Source organism: Cimex lectularius, unplaced genomic scaffold (assembly GCF_000648675.2).
Source record: "Cimex lectularius strain Harlan isolate CLEC.00 unplaced genomic scaffold, Clec_2.1 scaffold69, whole genome shotgun sequence".
Taxonomy (NCBI): Eukaryota; Metazoa; Arthropoda; class Insecta; order Hemiptera; family Cimicidae; genus Cimex; species Cimex lectularius.
Window position 1 is genome coordinate 719,902 of NW_019392630.1, and position 20,857 is coordinate 740,758.

General features: G+C 33.6%; 2 protein-coding genes and 1 long non-coding RNA gene across 7 annotated transcripts in view; 2 read left to right on the plus strand and 1 right to left on the minus strand.

Moving 5' to 3' along the window:
- Nucleotides 1–20,857, minus strand: part of LOC106670363 — a 35,848-nt gene that overhangs the window by 2,924 nt on the left and 12,067 nt on the right. The window contains exon 3 of one of the 3 annotated variants that reach the window (XR_001341066.2): nt 6,557–6,759. The exons of the other annotated variants lie outside the window; for them this stretch is intronic. This is a non-coding gene — a long non-coding RNA (uncharacterized LOC106670363). Of the gene's footprint in view, nt 1–6,556; nt 6,760–20,857 lie in introns of those variants that run through there. 3 annotated transcript variants of the gene reach the window in all.
- Nucleotides 1,975–8,227, plus strand: LOC106670356 (glutaminase kidney isoform, mitochondrial-like). Of its 2 annotated transcripts, XM_014400609.2 has the most exons (13): nt 1,975–2,421; nt 4,805–4,872; nt 5,059–5,097; nt 5,203–5,305; nt 5,362–5,501; nt 5,576–5,705; nt 5,771–5,898; nt 5,960–6,075; nt 6,138–6,259; nt 6,382–6,540; nt 7,281–7,457; nt 7,514–7,645; nt 7,710–8,227. In XM_014400609.2, the coding sequence occupies exons 1-13, from the start codon at nt 2,296–2,298 to the stop codon at nt 8,139–8,141; spliced, it is 1,872 nt and encodes a 623-aa protein (XP_014256095.1). In that variant the 5' UTR covers nt 1,975–2,295; the 3' UTR covers nt 8,142–8,227. The 2 variants fall into 2 exon arrangements, with proteins under 2 accessions (XP_014256095.1, XP_014256097.1); XM_014400611.2 differs by lacking the exon at nt 5,059–5,097 and having other exon boundaries at nt 1,977–2,421.
- LOC106670358 (autophagy-related protein 16-1) overlaps nt 12,371–20,857 on the plus strand; it is a 285,817-nt gene continuing 277,330 nt past the window's right edge. For both annotated transcript variants that reach the window (XM_014400612.2, XM_014400613.2), the window contains exon 1: nt 12,371–12,560. In XM_014400612.2, the coding sequence (XP_014256098.1) occupies nt 12,455–12,560 (106 nt within the window). In that variant the 5' untranslated portion in view covers nt 12,371–12,454. The remainder of the gene's footprint in view (nt 12,561–20,857) is intronic.

Consider the following 20,857-nt stretch of genomic DNA (forward strand, 5'->3'; position numbering starts at 1 on the left):
ATAAATAAAAAAGATAACACTTAGAGATCAAGTGGTAAGTTAAGTTTTTTGCCTTCTTGTATATAATATATATGTAATTCTGTAATAATAAATAATAATGTAATAATATACTATATATGTACAGGATGCCTTGATAAAGATTTGAATTAAATCGAAACGTCAGCAAAGATTCGAAGTCGTTTTCTTTCCAAAACAACCATTGACCGATATTCCCATCACCACCGATACGAACACCACAAAGTAGGTTTAGTAATACATGTTTCTAGAGTGATTGGGGGCAAGACACTGGCACAATATCAAATGCCCTGATGACTCACCATTTCTTTTAACTGTACATATGTTTTAAAGGTTTCCTTTTTATATGAATGTATTTATTAGAGTGAGTGTTTGAGTATGTGAGAGTGGGTTTGTGGCAGAATGTACAGTGGCCAACAAAGTAGGTTTAGTTTTTACATATCCATATCAAATCCTTTGATGCCTCACTATTTCTTTTAGCTATACATACTGTTTAAAAGGTTTCCTTTTTATATGAATGTATTTAATAGAGTGAGAACTTGAGTAAGTGGGTTTGTGGCAGAATATACAGTGCCCACCAAAGTAGGTTGAGTTTTTACTGTTTTACAAATACCTCGATGGCTCACCATTTCTTTTAACTATACATACTGTTTAAAAGGTTTCCTTTTTATATGAATGTATTTACTAGACTAAGTATTTGTGTGAGTGGGTTTGTGGCAGAATAAACAGTACCCACCAAAGTAGGTTTGGTTATTACATGTTTATAGAATGATTAAGAAGACGCAATTGTCATAGAAGGTCATGAATATTTATATTCCAGCCAAGATCAGGAATATTAAAGAAAGATTTAATGGAAGCATGAAAGGAGTTGTCATTGTGAGTTTCTACTTTGAAATATAATGTACAAAGGAATTTATTTTTAACGGTTCGTAGGAGGTTTTTTTTTTTTGGAAGGTCGAGCCAGCTTTGGGTTATTTTACCTTTATTCTGCTCTTTATTTATTCATTATTCTCATTCTTACATATGCACACGCCTGTTTTTTTTTAAATCACACTATGGGGGGACACTGCGGTGAGGCCAGGAGTGCAGGGGGAGTGCCCCCCCCCGCCCGGTGCAAGGGACAACACACACGAGTACTGTAAAAGTTTTATAGCAATATAGTAGTGCAGATTCCAGATGTTTGAGGCATATTCAAGAATAGGTTGAACAAGTGAATTATTCAGATGAACAAAGCAAAAAGGATTTTTGAATTGACAAGTACTTTGGATGATGAAGCAAGCATTTTAAAAGAGCAATTTTTAATTTCTTGTAAATGTAGCTTAAAATTTAAGATTACTATCAAAGATGGCGCCGAGATCTGTTATAGAAGTTGCTCTAGTTAACAAGCTGAGATTGATATTTGATGGCATAAGAATGGAAAAGAGTAAATTTTCTAGGAGAAAAAGAGATAGAACATTTAGAATTATTTAAGAACAATTTGTTAGTCGGAAAGATTATTGAGAGCGTTTTGTAAATTAATGCAATCTAAGGCAGAAGAAATTTTTGTATATATATTTTAGTTGTAAAGTATTTAGAAGTTCTAGATAATTTTATTTAAATTTTTAGTTGGAGCTGTATTAAACACAATTGAGTCGCATTTGTCCAGCAGTATTAAGCTTAAAATAAAATAAAATGCTAATTAATACGAAATTTACAATTCTTAACGTTTTAGGTTGGAAATGGAGGGGTTGAACCTTGTTAGACGTCTTTCAAAGAGAAATTTTTGTAGAGATTTTTATAAAGATGGCCGATGGTCATATAATCATTATAAAAATACATTATAACACATTAAATGTATTAATAATGACCTTTATTCACAAATAACACGTTTGAATAGGATTAAATAAAAATAGAATCGTTATAAAAATAAGAGGGAATTCGTGGAATAAAGCGCATGTCAAGGGACGAGGATAGAAGACGGGCCCTTATGTAATGCACACACATAATTTCATACTTTACAGTTTCTTATGATAATAGTGTATAAATTGCGTCCTAGTGAGATCCCATGTTGATGTTTTTCATAATTTCGTCTATTAAGAATAATTACCATATGGCTTATCTAGTTTAATTCCCTTCCGCGTCTATTTTAACCTCGTTCCGGCTCGATTTATTTCTAACAAAATTTTCCACAATTTCAATCAAATTGGCCATTAGCATGTAAGATCTGTTCGAACAATTTCACACACACAATTCCTCTCTATTTGCTTGACATAACCGGACTCCTCTCATTAACATATAAACATGCATCTTCAACTAAGACGGTTCTTTCTTTCTTCGGTCAAGACAATTTTAAAATGTACGACAGAAAACCGGTACTTGAGGAATTGTATATTGAAACGACACTTTGCTAACGGCAGTTCTGATGAGGTAAGCTGAATTTTTGTACAGTTTTGCACTGTGTCCGATTTACGGGGCTGCAAAACCAAATTGGTCTATCTGTAGTGCTAGTAACAGTAGTGCAAATTTGATTAAAATATATTTTAATAATTAGCTAAGTCCTATGATATTACTATATTCTTAGGCATGACAGTCTTTCAACAATATCGATTTTTACTACAGGCTTTCTAAAATTTTATTTTCTGAAAATTTACTATATAGGCACTCGTCATTAGTATATTGATTAAAAGAATCGTTTAGTTCGAAAAATAAATGCATTCTTTTATAAATAACAGAAAAAATCGATATAAACTATTTTGAAGAGTATGTAAACGATCTATAAAACATCTTTACTTTCTCGTTACTGCTTTTTAGTACTTGGTAGTAAACTACCGTAAATTTGTTGTCCTGCGTTTTGGTTGTTAAAAACTAATCTTGACCCAAAAAATCAATATGTGCAAAAATGAGCGCAAAATATCGTATGCTCTAATTGCTGTCGAACATGCAGAACTAGACAGAACGAAAAAAACAATTATTGATTATTTTTATTATAACAATGCAATTGTGGAGAAACAATCTCACCCAGCAACGTAAATAATACGAAACCCAGTGGTAATAATTAAATATGAACTATCCAGGAGATGAACAAGACCACCCTAACAAAATTCACAAATTGCTGAAATATTTTTGTTGATATGATCGAAAATAAAAAAATAAAAAATTAATCAATCAAATACAACCATAAAATATTTTTGGCTTACAGTAAGGATTTTTCCGTTTTTTTTAACCTCCAGACTCTGAGAACCATAACAATCGTTGCAGATTTATTTATCATTAGACTTACGGCTTGGCAATTAATTGTAAGAACGACACTATAATTTAATTGAATGACCAATTTTATTTTGTCTAGACTAGATTTATTTTCTTATTTACTTCTGTAATTTATCTCAACATTAACTTGTAGTTTGGTCGTTTCCGATCGTTCTGGTCTGCCTATCCTCACAGTTTTGTTCCGACAGTCGCTTTTCGGCATCTCGCCATCTTCATTGGCGGGTTAGTGCATCTGATAAACCTGACAGATGAAAACAACGGCGATAAACCGAACTAAATTGTCGGAAACGATCAAACTACAAGTTAATGTGTTAAGATTACAGAATTACAAGAAGAAAAAAAAATATTTAGAAACTTTATACTTGAAATTTTCGAGCGCCATATTGTTAAGATTATAATTTAATGTAAAATTTACTCATGCAAAAAATTCTTTTCAGACTTTTAGCCTTCTTTTTTAACTTTACAGATTAAATGAGCCTTGCATTTATCCACCTTTAAAAATTTAAAATAAATAAATATATGAATAAAATAACCTTGGTTTAGTTTTACACAATTTCACAAAAACCACTAGTTTAGCTAAAGTAGTTGATGATTTGCGATCATCTTGGTCTTCACGTTCTTCCTGTTTTGGTCATACAGGAATGAGGAAGCTAAGTTTCAGTATTTCACAACATTAAGTGATTTGTCAGGTCTATAAGCAGGGAGAGGCAAGGCACCTGAGAGTTATCCTCTCCTCACCCTGCTTATAGTTGGCAAAATGCTGATAAACACATGACAATCAACTGTGAAGATAGGCGGACAAGGGTGTTATGTTATTAAACTACAGACATCAAGAAGAAACTTCATAAATTATAGTATTTGTGCAATAATATATAAAATACCTCTGATTTTATTTGATGGAAATGAGATAACTGAGAAACTACTATACATAGATGAATTCAAGAACATTAAATGCGGTTGAAGTTTGGACAATTTTCCTGCCATTCATCAATTAAAATGTTGACATTTAATTCATGAAACTTGTTTGCAATCAGTTTGAAATGTTACAATCACATTCTTAATAGTCTTATCATACTCGCTACCATGTTTACTATAAAGAGTAAAAACAAAAAATTCAATTCCTCATGCATTTTTAGAAGGTACTTGTTAAGAAATAATTAATAGTTTTCCTACTGGAAGTGGTTTTTTTTCTAAATAATTTTTTTCCACATTTTATTTATTTATTTAGGCTAAATTAGTAATTCTTGTAAATGTATTTAAAGTCCTCTGCCACTAGGGAGTATAATTAAATTACTTTTTACAATGTACATACCACATTATGTATTAAATAAATTAACTAACTATTAATTACCATAATATTAAATTGTTTTCCTTTTCTAGAGAAGCAATTTGGAGACAAGTTAAATTTTTAAAATTACATGCTTTTATTTTATTATACTCTTTATGACAAAGAAAAATGATAAAATAGGGTTCATGTTAATTTTTAATTGAATTTGTTACAATTCATAGCCATTTTAATGAACCAGTTAATTATTTATTTCAGGTCTTTTCAAAAATTTCCAAGGATAACATTGACTTCAGAAAACATGCCCTTTTTGGCCCTCCACCTAGGTAATCAATGTTATTCTAGCAAGGTTATCGATTTAGTGTAGTACTATTGCACGGTTTGGTTTCAATTTATTTTTTACATTTTCAATTATTCAAATTAGAACTTTCGAATGCATCACTTAAATCACTATGTGAATTCCATAAGTTATACTAAAAAATTCCCCTATTTTTCTTTTTTGCACACGTAAGGCCCTTCTCAGTAATTCAAGGTTCTAATGGGGCACGCAAGTAAGTACATTTTGGGTATTTAATTTTTTTAGAACAAACAAAAACAATACACAATTTGTCCTTTATTAAAATATATAGGTTTCTGATTTGTATTTTAAATTTTAGCACTACGGGTTCACTCGATTCAGAAACTACAGAGACCCTCCTGTTTAATATGTTTAAAACAGACGAAAACCCTGAGTTAATGTCTGTCGGGAAATTTTTAGCTGTATGTATGCACAATGAAATTCTGGTACGTGTAGCAAATATTTAACAAATTTGTAGGCGTTGAGCCATACAGGTCTAAGGAAGAATGACCCACGTCTTGCCGGCTTCATGGAGAATCTTAGAGAGACCCACAAGGAATCGGGACGAGAAGGCGGTTCTCCAGAAACTCAAAAACTTGATAGAAATACTTTCAAAAGGCAAGGTGGATTGAACAATTATGTTACACAAACACATGGTGTAATTAGCTCTTAATTTAATTTCACTGTCATAGGACAATATCGGCAAATCTGGTGTTGATATCTAAAGCTTTCCGGCATCATTTTATCATCCCAGATTTCAAAGATTTTACAAAACATATTGAAGAGTTTTATTGGAAGTGCAAGCCGAATTCGGAAGGAAAGGTATCTTTGAATGGAAAGGAAAAATTGATTTTTTGAAAAAAAAAATTTTTTTTCATTTTTTAAAGGTAGCAAATTACATTCCGCAACTAGCTAGAGTAAATCCTGATTATTGGGGTATTAGTGTATGCACAATTGATGGTCAAAGGTTCTCTATTGGAGATGTCAAGATTCCGTTTACCTTGCAATCAACAAGGTACCTTTTTTGTGTGCAAAAATAAGATTTTTTAAGACTAAAATGCTTTTTCCTGTTCCAGCAAACCTCTGACTTATGGAATTGCCCTTGACCAGCTCGGCCAATCCGTTGTGCATCAGTACGTTGGGCAAGAACCATCTGGTCGTAATTTTAACGAGTTGGTTCTTGATCACAACAGTCAGTATCAAATTTTTTTAATTTACAATATGGTTTAATTATTAATGATTGATTGATTATAGAAAAGCCACACAACCCAATGATAAATGCAGGAGCGATTCTAGTTTGCTCCCTGCTTAAAACATTAATTTATCCAGAAATGACATTAGCAGAGAAATTTGACTTTACAATGAACTTATTTAAGGTATTTATTGAAACAAAAGCTTCCAATGTATAAGTGAACTTACGTTTCTCACTTTCAATTTTTCTAGCTTTTCATTTTTTGAGATTTCATTCAATAAAATCATTATTTATTATTTCATATAGAGATTAGCCGGTGGTGAATATATGGGTTTTAACAATGCTGTGTTCCTATCTGAAAGGGAAGCTGCTGATCGCAATTATGCACTCGGTTTTTATATGAGAGAACACAAATGCTATCCTGAAAAGACCAATTTGAAGGAATGCATGGATTTCTACTTTCAAGTGAGTTATACAAGTCTAATATATATATTTTATTTATTTGTACATATTTGGTTTTCTAATGAAGTAATCCAAACTTTTTGTTTCCATATTTTTATTCATGCATTTCGGGGATGTACCCTGTCCTTTCTTAAGACAATTCCAGCAAGATACAGTCTCAAAATACAGGTATTAAGGTTGTAAACTCCAGCAGAGTTGTCTGAAGAGGTATAGGATAGAGACCTGCAATACATAAATAAAAAATAAATAAGAAATACAAACAAAAAGATTGGTTTACTTCATCAAAAAACAAAAAAATCTTCAAATAAAAGAAAAACCAACCAACAAAGAAGAACTGGAAATAATACCACATTATTTTTTTAAAACAAAATTAAATTGTGTTGCTCGTGTTGAGAGTGCCCTCTCAATCCAGTAAAACAGTAATCCAGTTGCGATGACCATATTCTGAATTGTTCTTCCCTTGGGCACTCTCAACACGACATGCAAGAATGGCACAATTACACAGAAGACAAACACTTTGAGCCCTGAAGATGATCTCAATAAAGATCAAAACGTTGGCATGATAAAGAAAATGTTTTTCTGAAACCTACATCACACCAGACCGCATCTCACGATTTCTGAATAATTATCGATTAACGGTCACTAATCACCACACTGTTTTAAAATTGTGTAAAAAAAAGTGTGTTTGTAAAATGCTTAATTTGCAACTTTTTATATTAATTAATTATTTATTTACATTTCAGTGCTGTTCAATGGAGGCAAATTGTGAAAGCATGTCAGTTATGGCTGCTACACTGGCCAATGGAGGAATCTGCCCCATAACAGAGGAGAAAGTATTAAAACCGGATTCCATCCGTGATGTTCTTTCATTAATGCATTCATGTGGAATGTACGATTATTCAGGACAGTTTGCGTTCAAGGTATGTTCAAGAACAGCATCAACTAAAAAATCAATGCTAGAGCTTGTTTCCCATAGGTTGGGCTTCCGGCAAAATCGGGAGTGAGTGGAGGTATGCTGATCGTTATACCAAATGTAATGGGGATATGCTCCTGGTCCCCGCCTCTAGATCCACTCGGAAACAGTTGCAGAGGTGTTCAGTTTTGTGAGGTAAGTTTAAATTTTGGTCGGGTTTTATGAAAATTTAAATTTTTTTTTTTGAAATGGGTTTTAGGAATTAGTGAATGTGTTTAATTTCCACCGTTATGACAATCTGAAACATGCAACGAACAAAAAGGACCCACGAAAGCACAAGTACGAGACAAAAGGTCTGAATGTTGTTAATTTACTGTTTGCTGCAGCAAACGGAGACTTATCTGCACTGAGGAGGCACAGATTGTCAGCAATGGACATGTCATTGTCTGATTACGATGGGAGAACTGCCATGCACTTAGCCGCTGCAGAGGGCCACTTTGACTGTGTCAGATTTCTCCGAGAATGCAACGCCCCTATGGATGTAAAGGATAGATGGGGCAACTCCCCTATGGACGAAGCCAAGACATTTGGAAGGAATGATATCGTAGAATTCCTAAACCAAGAGCTGGAAAATTTAAAAAAGAACAGTAACAAACCAATTGAGGAAACTTCACCACTTCCAAAGGCCTAGAGAAAATCTTTGTCGACTGAGGTGATAAAGCGATAATTGATTTTTTTCCACTTTCAAAAATAAATGTTGTTTAGGCTACATAAAAAGTGTGTTGACTCTTGCCAATTTAAAGATGTGATTTTACAATTACTACTACTAGATTTTTAAAAAATTATCATTTTAAACAACTGTGATAAAAATCACATTTATCGTAAAAACATATTTTAGCTTTAATTTTTAACTGAATTGGTTAGAATCGGGGTTCTCTGTACTTCAAATAGACGACTTCAACTGCTTTTCAATTTAAAAAACTACTATTTTAAGTAATTTGTAAAAAAAGTACAATATAAAAGAATGCAGCAAAACAATACATCATTTTACCTATAAGATAAATGGATGTTCGGTACTTAACTTCCTTTTACCAAGAAATTTATTTTATTGTAGTACTTATAATGTAATGTTAGGTTAAAATAGGAATCTAGTCAATTATAGTATTGTATTTACTGCCTCATGTATTTTATTGCATTTAAGACAATGCTATCAGTGGTATGTATTGACAATAAGCAACTATCAAATGTTATTTAAGTGTTCTGTTGAATATTTTAAAATACATATTTATGTGTTTGACTTCTTATTTATTCTCAATGATGTTGAACTTATTGAACTTGTATTTTCTAATCCTTTCCCGTCTCCTTCAATTGTAAATTATTACTACTACTAATAATAATTGTTGTTATTCAGATATCGTGAGATGTGGTCGGGTGTGATGTAAGTTTCAGAGAAACATTTTCTTTATCGTGCCAACGTTTCGATCTTTTATTGAGATCATCTTCAGGGCTCAAAGTGTTTGTCTTCTGTGTAATTGTGCCATCCTTGCGTGTCGTATTGAGAGTGCCCCAATAATTGTTGTGAGATTTCATCTTGAGGTCTGTGGGCTGGTGATGGTACTTTGGATGTTTTCGATCATTTTGACCAGCTTATAATCACTATTTTGGTCTGTCAGATATATTTCTGTCATCATAAGAAAACAGCACTCAGGAAAAATATGCTTGGAAGGAATCAGTACATTGAGAAGCTGAACAGACCAAATTGTCAACTTAATATTCAGACAGTTTTAATCTGAAGCTTGAAATTTTTGTGTGAGCAACTTGATTATTTGGTCAATTTCAGGAAAAAATCTAATACAAAGGTTTACTATTAAAAGTAATTATCAAAATAGATTGTAAGAACATCATTGTAATTGCCCAAAGAATTTTTAACAAATAAAGTAACCAATCTCTTAATTATCTTAAATGGGGTTTGAAAACATGCAAATATTAACTATTTATATGTAAATGAAATGACCTTCAATTTTGTAAATTAGTTGTTCCTGAAAAATTGAATGCATTACAATATTTTAAAGAACTTGATTTCCATGTTAGGTTTACTACTTAAATTAATTTTATATACAGTATGGAAAAGAAAATTATATCCATATCAAAAATATATGGAAAAGAAGCCTCAGGCGGGTGGCCAGCAGGCACAAGTGCCACTCACATTCTCATCCCAACTCATTGACTCAACACAAAAGACTGCTCGGTATTTGTCCTTCACACCAGTGGCCTGGTTGAATCAACTGAGTACACCATGGAAAGCGTTTCATGAAGTTTCAATGTGAAGCAGTTCATTGAAGAAATTCGTATTAGTCCCCTGATATGAGACATGAGGTGTGAGGAGTATAGTGACAAAATTAAAAGAAGCGAAGCTTGGAGGGAAGTAACACAACAGTATTTGAGAGAAAGCGCCTGTTTCCCCATTTTAAAACAACGGATAAACCCACACTTTTCTTTACTGGGTTTTCTCCTTTTTTGCTTTTCTTTTTGCAGAAGATGTGCTCCTGCTTCCTCGGGTTCTAATATCGTAATGACCTTCCGTTGGGAAGAGAGGTTGATTCCACAAGTTGCCCGGTGTGAAACCAGCAAAGAAAGAGTCTTCACTTGGCAGTAAATCAGTTGAGTCAACTGGGCAACTTAGTTGAATCAACCAAAACGCCTCGTCTGAAAGGCGTGAAAGAGGTCTTAGTGGTTTCTGAGGCACATACAGTGATAAATTATAATTTTTGGATATCATGGGCCTCTTTCCACAATTTCCAAAGCTAAATGAGACCAGCACGAATAAGGCAGGAGCAAAGTGACTAAGGCAAACTCCTACTGGTATAGTGACGGCTCCAAAACTGACAAGGGTACGGGAACTGGAGTCTTCAGGATGAATCCAAAGACCGAATTGACGGTAAACCTAGGCAAATATGCTACAGTTTTCCAGTCTGAAATCATAGCAATTGAACAATGCATCAGAGAAATAAAAAGGCTAGGAATACATTCCCGGAAGATAACCATTTTCTCTAACAGCCAGGCAGCACTAGGGCCCTAGCTTCATGCGAGGCATAGGCAAAGAGTGTTTGGAACTGCATGGAGGCCCTGACGGAAGTCAGTGACACTAATGACCTGACCCTGGCATGTGTTCCTGGATATTTGGGGCATAGAGGCAACGAAAAGGTTGACATGTTGGCCAAAAAGGGAGCCAACATGAATTCTCTGGGCCCTGAACCCTACTGTGGCTTAAAAGCCTGCCACAAAAGAGGATAAATTTTAAATTGGATCCTTAATGAGTCTACCATGAACCAGGTGGAATAATACTACAGGTATGAGGCACATGAAGAGATTCATAGGACGCAAAATTTACAAAAAATTACTGGAAGGCAACCACAACTGAACCAGGATTCTGGTTAGACTCTTGACAGGGCATTGCTACTTAAGAAGGCACATGCCAGGAAGAGGAGACCGCAGAACACATTTTATTTTTCTGTTAAGATATATGTAGGTGCAGGTTCATGCAACTAGGGCAAAAAAAAACCACAAGCAAGATCCTACACTAGGAGCTGGCAAAGCTGTGGAGGCTGATTAATTCGCAACTTAAAATTAACAAAGCAGCAGTAAACTTTTCTACGTTTTACAGATAATTTCAATTTTATAATGTTAGTTAAACTAAAAATATTATCCACAGCGGAATATTTTTCCTGAAATCCTGCCTGGCTCTCTACCAAGATATTATTTAAATTACACTATTCTTCTAATCTATTCAGTAGTATCCCCGTAAATATCTTAGAAATAGTGTCAGTAAAGGATATTCCTCTATAATTACTGACAGTATTCACTTCACCTTGCTTAAATAAAGGAAAAATGATAGATTTTTTTGAATGATGATGGTACTAAACCTTTTTCAAAAATTAAATTTAAATTATCCAATAGTTTTTCTAGGAAGTTGCGTGAGCTATTTTAAAAAAAATTCATACGGAATTCTGTCTAAACCCGGGGCCTCATTATGTTTAGCTTTCCCTAATACAATCTGAAGTTCATTGAAAGATATTTTTGCGTCCAGTTTCACATCAACTATATAAGGAGGTGCGAACATAATACTTTTTAATTCCGTTGTGGGATTGAGAAGAAGAGAAAAGTGTTTTACCCATTCTCTCTCTATAACAGAACTGCATAAAAATTTCTTTCTGACAAATTCCAAAAGCCCCCAGAATTCCTTCTTTATTGTTTATTATTATTATTTCAATTAATTTTTCTTTTTATGTAAGGTTTTGGTTGAGATGAAAAGCTAGTGTAACGAGCGGGATTCGAACCCACAACCTTTGGCGAGGGGTGGGTTCGAATCCCGCTTGTTACACTAGCTTTTTCATCTCAACCAAGACCTAATATAAAATAATAATTATTTGAAATAAGTAATCTGGTCAATTAGACCGCCAAACATAATTGGATTATTGTCTGTAGTTGTTTCAGTTCTTGTTATTTTATCAATTTTGTTTATCTGCTAATTAAATTATTTATAATCTTGTGATTTTATTCTTTGTAAAAGGATCATTGATCCGTATGTATATAAAAGTACGTAAATAAACACTGAAGATTACAAACTTACCAATGGTGACCAAAACCCTCCAACTGAAGATCACAAACCCACTGATGAACACAAAGCCATCACTGATTACAAACCCACCATAATTTGTGGGATTGTAGTCGTCATTGAAGGTAAACGGCTGAAACGCCTCTAATTAACCAAATTAGCGAGGATAGGCAGATCAAAACGATCGGAAACATTTTTTAGGCAGGCTGAAAACTGTTTGAAATTACTTCTTCAGTTATTCAAGTATGGGGGGAATTGAGTCTGAGCGATTTCGATTCATTATCGATCGTGTTAGATTAGTGTCGCCTGCGAGATCGATTCGTGAGAAGGTGAAGGCGGAAGGGAAAAAGCATGTTCAGAGTTGGGCCGGGAGTCGCCGTTTGACAAGTATGGAGCCAGGTTTGGTGTCTTCGGGCTGGCGAGATGCGATTTTCACCCAGATCCAGACACGGAACCGAGTCCTGTGCAACACTTTCCAGGACTTGATAACAGCCCGTGAGTACGCTTCACCACTATTTCCAGTCTAACCTCAGTCATTAACGACTGGAATAAAATTCTCATTAAGAAACGCCCTGGAATTTGGAGCGGAATGACGGGCCGACGGAGCGAAGACCGACGGACCCAGTCTGGGACCGACGTCAGTTGACAGGACGTCCCGATCTCCCAATCCGTTATATAATCGGTTGACTTTTACGTTGCCAAACGATAACAACAGTTGTCATCCCGCTCTTCGGCCCCGGAACAACGGGTAATCGGTCTGCAAGAAAGCTTTCGACCTCTTCAAGAAAGAATCACATTGTTTTGGGTCGATACGATGTTTGTAAACAAGCCGTTTCTGACCGTCGTCACTTCCAATTCGCATGTCGATCAAACCCTACATGTCATGACATTTGTCAATTTTTCCTCCCTTTTTTGGATATTTAGCCATTGAGGGTCAGTTTATCGTATCAATATTCTACGATATATTCGAGTCCCCTTTTGAAATATTCCATTACGATATTAACATGCTTAGGCATAAAAAAAAGTGTCCAACCGTTTCACTATTAATTAGAAAGTCGCTTTTTTGTTTGTTTTAAAGACAGATAAGAGAAAATAAATTATTTTATCTTTACAGATTTTTTTTTTGTAATATGCTTTTAATCTACTCAAACGTTGCGGAATGAATTTTAAAATGGTTATAATTGTTTTGGTTTCTATTTTAACTTTGATGGTAATTTTAGATTTTGTTACATTTTGACAGTTATGAGCACAATTATTTTGAATTAATACATCATCGTTAATTTACTATAGATAAAATTATCTTTAATGGTAATTAAAATAATGATTTTATTTTTATTAAGAACAATTTTTAATATGTTTTTATCTTAATGTTTTGATTTATCAAAAAGTTTTTTCCCCCTTGTTTATGCTAAAGAAAGCCAACATTTTTATAGGACAACCACCACTTTAAAAACAGACCTTTCTAAAAACTAAACATGATTCTTTCAATTAAAGAAAAAAACAAAACAAATGAAATCCAACTCCTTTTCAAATAGATGCAAAGCAAAGAAAAACTTTATCAATAGCAGACACAAATATATGCAATATTATGATTATTGAATATGAGGAAAATATGTGGCTAGTATGCATTTCGTTTTATGTTATTTACATGCAACTTAAACTTTTATGAGATATTTACAATTTATAAGTGGTTGTGTAACAGTTGTGTTAACAAGAATATGTAACATTTTAATTAATTATACTTTTAATCTAAATTAATTAAAGTAATTAATAGGTCAATTATGACTACTAAATAATGGATTAATATGCAATATAATGATTGTTGACTGTGAGGAAAATATATGGCTGGTCTGAATTTCCTTTAAAATACATACAAATTATGTATTCACATGCAATTTACACTTGTGTTAGGTATTTATAATTTATAAGTAGTTATTAATCTATGGAGAGCATTTGTCCAAAGATTTTTGGACATGCTAGGGCCAGTAAATGCAATAACGTTTTTAACAGACAACCACCCCTTTAAAAATGTAGTACAATTTTTACTAATGAGATATTTACAATTTATAAGTGGTTGTTAATTTATGGGGACCATTTGGAGGAAAAAAAAAACAACTTTTTGCCTCCTTGTATGTGCCAAGGTCAAGGCAATAACGTTGTTAAAGGACAACCACCCTTTTAAAAAAGGAGTAAAATTCTTACTAAAAAAAAGAGGGTAAACAATTTAAAACAGAGGCAAAATAAAGACATTGCCGTCGAAATTATGCATTTCCTTTTATGTACACAGAGCTTATGTTATTTACATGCAACTTACACTTTTATGAGAGATTTTCAATTTATATGTGGTTGTGTAACAGTTGTGCAAACACAAAAATATGTAACATTTTAATTAATTATACTTTTAATCAAAATTAAAATTAAAATTAATTATTATTTTTATGCAATTAATTTTATGTATCCCGCTCGTGACACTAACGTTTTCATCACCTCACATAAAAAAGAATAATTAATTGAAATAATTAATTTGCTCAATTAGACCACTAATCATAAAAAAATAAAATGATTAATACGGACAATTATGACTAAATGGTTTAATAAGCAATATAATGATTATTCACTATGAGGAAAATATGTAGCCGGTTTGTATTACCTTTAAAGTACATACAAATGATGTTATTCACATGCTATTTACACTTGTATTAGGTATTTATAATTATAAGTAGTTATTAATCTTTAAGGAGCATTTGTCCAAAGATTTTTTTGTCTCCTCGCATGTGCTAGGATCAGTCAAGGCAATAACGTTTTTAAAAGACAACCACCCCTTGAAAAAACTAGTACAATTTGTACTAAAAAAAAGAGCGTAGACAATTTAAAGCCGAGTCAAAATGAAGAAATTTCCGTCGAAATTAAATTATCAATAGCCAACACAAAAATATAAAAGTTATTACTGCTATAAAAATAGGTGGGTGGTATGAATTTCCTTATATGTACATATAATTTATATTATTTACAGGCAATTCTCATATTTATGAGATGATTAATTAGTAGTTAATTTTTGGGATCCTTTGTCAAAAGATTTTTAGCATCTTTGCATCCAATATAGTGTGACGCCTAGATATTTGGTTTCGCTTTATCTATATAAAAACTAATAAAATGTTACTTTTTTCCAAAAAGAAGGTAAACATTTCAAAAGAGATTCAAAATCAATTGTCGTCGAAATAAATTTATCAACATAAAAAATGGATTACAGGAAGCAAAATAGGATATGCAAGATAATGATTATTGACTCATATAGAAACTGTGTGGTTGGAAAGCATTTCCCTGTCTGTACGCTCAATTTAAATTATTTACCTGCAGTTTACACGTTTATGAGTCATTTATAGTTTTTAAGTTGTTAATGGAATGGTTTTGTCAAAAATTTTATTCCTCCAAATGTCCTTTTGTGTACCATCCACTGGGAAATATCCTGTGGGTGGTTGCATTTCTTAAATGTGTATTTAATTTACATGTACACGACGATTTTTTAATTAGGTAAGCATTTTTATTTTTAGTAAATCCTTATCAAAAAGTTTTTGATGCTTCCTTGCACGTGCCAAGAACAAGTCGATAACGTTTTTAAAGGACAACCACCTTTTTGAATGGGTCATTATTATTTCCAAATAAGTTTCTTTCAATTTTATTACCTTCTTTAAAATATAATAAAAAATTTCCTACGGTTCTTCATAAAAGAATGTGTACTTAGCAAATCACACTCAAAACAGGGAAATTGACGTTAAAATCCCTCAGTCCATCGCAGACAAAATAAATACTCAAATAGTTCTGGTTGGTACACTTTTAAGAGGAATTTTCAATTTTGAGGTAGTATTTATGTTTAGTTTTAATTATTTTGTGTGAATGATATGACAAACGTTTTCCCCTTTTCCGTGCCAAGTGCAAGTCAGTAACGTTTACAAAGGGAAACATTCTCTTAAAAAAGTAAGTTGGAAAATATTACACTTCCTAAACATATAAAATGAAATCTCAACGTCATAAAACGATATGTACAAGTCAAATCACTCTCCAAGTAAAGAAATTGCAGGTGAAATTCTATCCGCGGCAAACAAAAGAATATCCAAGATAAAGATTATTGACCGCTATAAAAAATATGCTGTGGCTGTTGTACACTCCCTAATATGCAAATATTTAGAGTTTACGTATTTATGCGACATTTTTTAATTGGGAAATTATTTTTATTTTTATTTACAATTTGTTTCTTAACAATTTCTTCCTCCTTAAACATGCCAAAAGTCAAAATAAGACTTTTAAACGGATTATTACTACTTCTAAATATGTTTTTTTAAATATTGTATTACACCCTGGTAGAAGCTATCTGGAATTTCGAATGATCCACGATCCGGGAAAGGTGTGCATGGCTGGCACAACATCAGATAATTTTTAGGAGATCCACCTGGTTTTGACAAAGTGCCATCATTTGGAAGAGATGATGCGGACGGTGGCTTTCTTCTGGACGGGGGCGAAGACCTGGCAAAGGGTGCTATGAGATCTTAGTCTTCTTTTTGTCATATCTGGCTCACAGACTTAATAAAAAAAAAACCGATCTTTATTAAATAATGTGTACTTTTCACCAATTATGTTAAGACATTGCATTATGCAACGTAATGATTATTGACCGATATAAAAGGTACCTTGCTGGTTTTGCATTCCTTGTACGCGAACATAATCATTTTAAACTTCTATGAGATATTTTAACATGGATATGCTACAATTTTTTTGCGGGTGACCTTTTCGTGTTAACGGGAAATGCACGTGGGTTGGATTAGGTAGGGTTAGTGTAAGGATTAAAGATAGGCTAGGTTAGTGTTAGGTTAGAGATGGGTTAGCTTAGGTTATGTTGGGTTAGAATTAGGATTAGAGACGGGTTAGGTTAGGTAGGGTTAGAGTGATGATTAGTGACGGGTTAAGTTAGGTTATTAAGATTAGAGGGAGTTAGGCTAGATAAGGTAGTGTAAAGCTCAATTCTCTCTTCGGAGAAGACGTTCGGAATTGCGAATGCTAGGGCGATATGTGGGTCCGGTCCTGAAGGGAGAAAAGAGTACAAACACTTCGGTATAAATATGGCAAAAACCTCTCAACAAATGCCAGAACGGTACAGTTTTTCAAAATTGTAACATAAGCCGAACACCTCTTCCCACCACCTAGCAGAAGTTGAGCCCAGGCAGAGTAACACAGTCTATGCCCTATGGGCCATTTGTGTTGCTCTCTCCAGCCAGCAGTAACCAAGTAAGTAAATTCATAATAATAAGAAGTCTGTTGAACGACTCTTCTCAGCTACACTAAATAAACTTTATCTTTTCCGTAATTTTTAATAATCCACTCTCTATTAATTCAGTCTTTATTTATTTATTTTTTTACACAGTTCAGTTAGTTTATGGGGGGGGGTTGAGTTAGTTTAGGGTTAGGTTAGCTTAGTTAGGATTAGGTTAGATACGGATTAGGATGGGCTAGGCTAATTTTCCTTTTTAATTTGGGTGTGTTTCTTTCCCTATTACATAAATGCAAGTCACTACCATAGTTTACTGGATAACATTCCCTTTAAATAAAACCCGTTCATGTTTATATCTAAAAATAAATTTCCGAGTTTTGTTTTTATTATCTCATCGACGTTGTCCCTTTTTTCAATAAAATAACGTGTACACAATACATTTCAAAACGTCTACTAAGAATTGACCTCTGTACAAAATATCGTTGAGCATTTAAACATTCAGATAATGGGGAAATTATCAAATCGAAATAATTTCTTGCATCACTTATTATCTCTCTTTTGTGATTTAAAATTAACTTTGTTGACTAAAGAGGAAACTCATCTATTCTTGTTCTATCAACAGATGCCATATTTCGGCATAGAATTGGAAAAAAAGTTTACAGACTGTATGAAATTTCCATTTTTGAGGACGTATCGTTCGATATTAATTTGAATCTTTAGTTCGATAGCCTTCTCTCTTCATGCTGTGTGTTTAAATTATTTAATCACTGAATTTTTAATATATAGGTTTAATTGCTGTAGTCTAGGCTTGGTGAAAATCGGACCGATTCCAAGGTAAACCTCCTTATATCTTAGTATTTATCTTAAACTGGAGTTATTTGCGGATATTCGGAAGCTCTGTTGTAGATCCAAATCTAGGGTACACGCATACACAAAAAAAGGCAGACACCGAACGTTTGCCTTTTCTTATTTGGAGGTCAATCGTATTTTTAATCTCACGTTAACGAAATATCAAAACATTTTTTCCGAACGGATCAATCAGAATCGACTACTGATTGGAACAACGGAATCTCCACAATTCAGATATTATTATCGCATTATAAATAAGTAGTTCAGCAAAGCAGAAACTTGTCTGGAAGTGGAATAACTTTTTCTAATTTATAAATTCACTGTGGGAAAAAGGGTACGTTGTTATTCATAAATAAGTTCATGATAGTATCAACAGTTTTAACAACACGTTTTAATTTTGTTTAGTTCACTTAAAGTGAATTAAAAACAAAAGACATGTTTCTTTTTAGAGCAAACAAGTGTGTTGTTTTCCATCGGGAGTGAGCAATTTAACCCCAATTTAAGTCGTCTCTCATTATTCAACTCAATAATATTGAATATTTACTTTGCGAGGCCGACAGTTCCCTATACGGTTTTGAAATAATTGATAATTCAAAAAGAAAACTTGTTGCCTTTAGAATTTTGTAAACGTTTAAAAAAGGTGGCAGTTTAATCAAATGTATTCAAGTTTTATAGCATAGGCTTGTTTTCATAATTTTCGTACGGTAAATGTAGTTACATTGGGACGATTAAGTTAAATTGGGAGATTTACTCTTGAGATAAAAAAAATAAGCTGGTGTTTTATTTATAAACGTGTTTTTGATGTGAAGAGATGACAACACTTTGGTAAAGCTGTATGGAAGGAGTCCGTTCATTGCCTCTCCCTCCTTACAACCCTGACCAACGATGAACACAACAAACCAGAATGTTCAAACTTCAATATTTTAGATGTGACAATTGGGAGTTTTCTTCTCACTCTGCTTGTAAAACGCACGACTGAAGTTGACAAGAAGCCGAAACACGTTTGACAGACCAAAACAGCTAAGGGTACGCAGATTAAAATAATTGAAAACGTCTAAACATAATCTTTTATTATCATAATAATAAACCCGCAGACCACATAATCTTTTGGGACAATCGCATGTAAGGAGGCAGTGCATTGTCCCTGCTTATAACCATGACAAACCGATGAATACTGGAGACTATTCAAATTTCAATATTTTAGAAATGTAAAGTTCCCCTTGGAGTAGCTTTTATCGCACCTGCTTATAAAACACAAATTGAAGTTGGCGAGAAGCTGAAACGCGTCTGACAGTCTGAAAATAATCATCTCGCAGACTACATAATCTTTTGGAAAAATCGCATGGAAGGAGTCAGTGGATTATCTTTCCTCATACCCTGACCAATCACTGAAGACGGCAGACCAGAATGTTCAAACTTCAATTTCAATGTACTATTTCCATGCGAATTTCCCCTTGGAGTAGTCTTCTCCGTACCCTGCGTGTAAAAAGACACATTGAAGATGATAAGAAAGCCGAAAGGCGTACGACGGACTAAAATTGGAAGATTAGGCAGATGAAATTGATCGAAAACGACCAAGTTGACCATAGACCTCAAGAGGCAATCTCAATTTAATATTTTTGTTCTCTCTTATGTAATATCGGAGATAAATCAATTTCAAACGAAAATCCATTTTATTCGTTACCGATCATCCTCGTCTGCTTTCCTTCTTTTGAACACTTTTGGAATTTTTACGAGTTTCGCTAGATAATTAATTGTAATTTTTTCTTCAATTCCGCGAGTGGATGAACTGTTGCTTGGTCGTTTCTGATCACTTTTGGTCAGTCTGTCATAGTTTTTGTCTGTCATACGCTTATTTTGCCATCTTAAGAGGTAGGTTAAAACTGACAACTGACTTTCAGACCCAATCAGCAAAGGTGGGCAAATCAAAAACTATCTAAAAAAGATATACACATTTAAAAAATTTTACATAGTTTGATCATCTCTGATCATTATATTCTGACATCTACAGAATTTAGTCAGGGTTATAAGCAGGGAGAGGCAATGTATGGACTTCTTCCACGCAAACTTTGCCTGAGTTTCGTCTCAAAAACACGTTTATAAATAAAATCAGGACTCATTTCAGGAGAATTTTGCCCGAGTATAGTCTTCTCTCCATCCTGCTTATAAAACTCACCACAGATGAAATAAATCCGAAATAAGGCAGACAGACAGGAGCGAGGACAGGAAGGTCAAACTGATCGAAAATAATCAAACTCCAGGTTCATCAGTCTCCAAACTACAAGTTGTTAGACGTTTTGACATTTCACCATCTTCAGTGGTTAGGGTTATACGCAGGGAGTTGCACCGACCAATCCATGCGAATTTATCCATAGTGCTATAGTGCTGTCATCCTCATCTCATTTATAAACCTTTTATAAGGCATATAAACCAAGGCATTTTTGCCAATAACAGAGAGTTGGTGTCCGAGGGGATCGAAGTCATGATAGCTGAAGTGGGAGAGCAGCGGCGTATTTAGTCGAAGGTCGTTGGTTCGAATCCTGCTCGTGACACTGACTTTTTTATCTCAACCAAAACCTTACATAAAAAGAATAATTAATTTAAATAAGTAATAAATTTTTTCAGTTATGATGAATCTTCAGTAGAACATTTTAGCTCAAATTTCTCGGGATTATGCTTG

Excerpts from the sequence above, each read along its gene's own strand:
- LOC106670356 (XM_014400609.2), top strand. The coding sequence starts at position 2,296 with ATGCATCTTCAACTAAGACGGTTCTTTCTTTCTTCGGTCAAGACAATT. Across the intron at positions 2,422-4,804 it reads CTAACGGCAGTTCTGATGAG|GTCTTTTCAAAAATTTCCAA; the intron begins GTAAGCTGAATT and ends TATTTATTTCAG. Across the intron at positions 4,873-5,058 it reads CTTTTTGGCCCTCCACCTAG|GCCCTTCTCAGTAATTCAAG; the intron begins GTAATCAATGTT and ends TGCACACGTAAG.